This window comes from Fonsecaea nubica, assembly GCF_001646965.1.
Source record: "Fonsecaea nubica strain CBS 269.64 chromosome Unknown Scaff13, whole genome shotgun sequence".
Classification (NCBI taxonomy): domain Eukaryota; kingdom Fungi; phylum Ascomycota; class Eurotiomycetes; order Chaetothyriales; family Herpotrichiellaceae; genus Fonsecaea; species Fonsecaea nubica.
Window position 1 is genome coordinate 447,651 of NW_019173686.1, and position 3,450 is coordinate 451,100.

At 56.5% G+C, this 3,450-nt stretch overlaps 1 protein-coding gene across 1 annotated transcript; it reads left to right on the forward strand.

The window, feature by feature from the left end:
* Window positions 1-542: 542 nt before the first annotated feature.
* On the forward strand, window positions 543-3,060 carry AYO20_03019 (hypothetical protein; the record flags this gene model as incomplete). The annotated part of the gene is made up of 8 exons (XM_022641323.1): window positions 543-554; window positions 610-697; window positions 770-1,511; window positions 1,568-1,588; window positions 1,668-1,958; window positions 2,059-2,215; window positions 2,266-2,353; window positions 2,453-3,060. The coding sequence occupies 8 exons, from the start codon at window positions 543-545 to the stop codon at window positions 3,058-3,060; spliced, it is 2,007 nt and encodes a 668-aa protein (XP_022502854.1).
* Between the last annotated feature and the right edge of the window lie 390 nt (window positions 3,061-3,450).

Genomic DNA, 3,450 nt, shown 5'->3' on the forward strand with positions numbered 1-3,450 from the left:
ACATCAAGACAAGGTCAGAAGCCAGGTCAGTCGGGGACCAGAGGGACAAGACCAGACATTAGTCACCACTTTCACAAGAGGGACCAGAACTTCTTCGACTGGGTCGCCTTCCCCTGCTCTCCCTGTTGTTCGGAGGGTGGTGACTGGGACTTTTATTACCAAACTCCCGAACGGTCCTCGAGTCATTGACAATGATTCATGCGGTTGGCATAAGCCACCAGTGGCCTCCATACAATCGTCGCTCTCCCCGCAAATATTTCACTCTTGCAGGTGATACTGCGGGGTTTGTTAGGCGAGGCAAACCGAAAATGGGCGACATAACAGAAATGATACCAGCTGCGAAATACTGGCTACCCTTGCTACCTAGGTAAGGAGACTTCTTGGTAAGAGGATCAAACTATATAGGTGAGGACAGGCCATACGATGGTTCCAGGCTTTGCGGAGGTCCATCCGTTCTGTGGTGGTCTTTTCTTTGCTTCTCTTTTCCATATCCCTTGATTCCAGGAGTATCGAAACTATTCACACAATCTAGTCTCATCGCAATGGCGACCATGGTAAGCCGAGTGTTGCGACTCCAAGAGTGTGCCTAGTACTCAAATTGGAATATAGACGGCTACAGCCCCTGCCCAAGTGCAGACCAAATCTGGCACGGGAAAGGCATCTGGGAAATCCCTCGTGGGCGAGTTCAACTGGCATGGTATGTCTTGCGGGCAGGAGAAGTCTCTGTTTACCGGCCGTGATGATGCTCACTGTTATCTTCTCTATTCAGATGTGCTCGTGCCTGAAAACGCCGGAGCCGGTCTCACCAAATGGCATTACCAACGTCGAACCCTCGTGCAGTACGCATGCTTGTTCGCAGCAGGCCTCACGTCGTTCTACAAGTTCCAGTCCCCTGCTCTCCGGGCGGCCGGTCTGGGTCTTCTCTTCCCGGGAGCTGGTCTCGTCGCCGTCTGCACGATTCCTTCGATCCTGTCGTTCGTGGTCTCCTGTGCTCTGATCCCCTTGGTTCTCTTTGCGTGGTTCGGGATGGGCGGCTTGGTTTTCCCCATTGCCCTCTGGGTTGGCACCGCCGCCCTCTCAGCAGTGCTGGCAAAAGAGTCTGTCCTGGAGCTCGCCGGCCCCTTGATGTCGGCCGTGTGCGTAGGTGGCATCATCTACCTTGCCTATGCCTGCCAGCGGGCCAACGCCGAGGCACGGAAGAAGCGAGCAGCTCGCAACAGCTACCTGGTCGAGGAGGTTCAGAGAAACCAAACACACGCGGCTGCGGCTCCCGAGCCAGGCACGCGGGAGGTCGACGAGAAGACCCTGCGCTTCGTGCAGTGGTATCTGGAACTCGGCCTGACCCCCAAGGATGATTTCTCGTACCACGACGTGATCGACCAGTTCCAGACGTCGGCCATTCGATACCAGCTCTACGAGGCTGTCAATTGCCTGGGGATGTACCAGAACGTCTACTGCCCCAATTTCCACGGCTACCTGTCTCAGGCACAACGCAACGCCATTGACAAGAGGTGGGTGTCCTCGTCACAACTCGACACGGCCTGGCGCTAACCTGTCCCATCTACAGCTTTACCAAGAAGGTGATGGAGTAAGTAGTCCGATTCTTTTTGCGAAGTATATCCCCTGTTGTGGGCATCGCTCATCTTTTCCTCCCCCTCCTTTCGCAGCTTCTGGAAATGGGAGTCCATGGCCGGCAAATTCAATGCCCACGACTGGGACCCGTGCAAGAAAGACAACATCATGGTGACGGGCTACATCCTGCAAGCCGTGGGCATCTACCAATCCAACACGGGCGACGACCGCTACACCAAGCCCGGCAGCATGACCTTTGAGATTACCGACTCGCTCAAGTTCCCCTACGACCTTCGAGGGGTGGCCGACGCCGTGTACAGAAACATGAACGAGGCGGCGTACTGCCTCTACCCTTGCGAGCCCAATTGGCTCTACACGCCCTGCAAGTAAGTTGGTCGCTTGACCCCAGACCCTCGATCTGCTCGACCTGCCCGACCTCGGTGGAGTCATGTCGTCATTTGTAACTGATATGTTGTTCCTGCTCAGTCTGGTTGGTATCGGCGGAATTCTCCTCACCGACCGTCTTCTGGGGAACAAGTACGGCGAGGAACTGCGCGGGCGGTTCGAGCACGCCCTGGAGACCGAGTTCAGCGAGCCAGATGGGACGATCCTGCCGATCCGCAGCGAACTTACTGGCTTCACGGTGTGTTTCTTTCGCCAGTGAGATGTTGTGCGTGGACTGATGTCAAAAAGATTCCTGGTCTCGCGGGCGCCATGTCCGACATGGTGAATTCGATCCTCTGCGCCTCGTATCTGCCTCACATTGCACACCGAAACTGGGGTAAGTCTTCATCACTCCCCTCTATCATCACTTGACCCTACCACGAAAACAAAAAGAAACACGCCACTAACCATTTCAAAACGCTTTGTCGGTATTTAGCCTTTGCCAAAAAAGAAACTCTCCGCTACAACGACCAGGGCCGGTTGGAAGTGCGCAACCTGCTGGGCGCCGACATGCTGGACGCGGGCAACTACAAGTCTGGCGAAGGGGCGATCCGGACCATCTGCGCGGCCGCGGCGGCCGAGTACGGCGACGAGGCGATGCGGGTGGAGCTCCTCCGCCAGCTCGACGACGAGTACCACCCAGTGTTTGCGACCAAGACTGGGGCGCTCAAGAACCGCGGCGTCAGCACGCTCGCGCAGGGTACGACGCTGCGCGCCCGTCTCGGTCGCTTCCAGGACTGGACGACCATGATCCAGCGCGGGCCGCCGGCGCATGTCTTCCGCGCTCCGATCCTCGACGCCGTCGCCTTCCCCGACGTGCTCGTCGCAAAATGCTACAGCCGCGACGGCGAGAGCGTCGATCTCGTCCTCTACAACGGCCGCGAGCCCGGCGTGTTCCGTCTGGGCTTCACCCGGTGCGAGCCCGGTCAGACATATGCCCTGATGGGCCAGGAGGCCGTTGCTGGGCAGGACGGCACCGTGGCGTTTGACGTGAGGATTGACGGGCGGACCGAGGGGCGGTTGGAGCGCGTCAAGGCGAATTGAGTGAGGATATGTCGTTTGGGGAGAGAAGGGGAGGTTGTCTCTTTTCTTTTCTTTTCCTTTCCTGCGTGCAGTACAGTGTAGTGCAAGGCAATGTAATCCCTCGGAGAGAGATGCACAGGTGATGATGGCTTTGGACCTGAAGACAAAGACGTCTCAACCCAACAAGTTCAGTATGATATACCATTCTTCTCGTCCAAATTGACGCTGGCTCAGTTCTTGTGTGAACAATTCCCACCGCCCGTGCCCGGATCTGGTTCAGCCCAGCCTTGCCTAACCGAACATCCCATTCAAACCATACGTAGCATACGAGTAAGCGAGTTAACGAGAAGAGAGATCAACGCCTATGAATTAGTTACCGTACATGAACGCATCGGTACCTCGTCCTTTGCT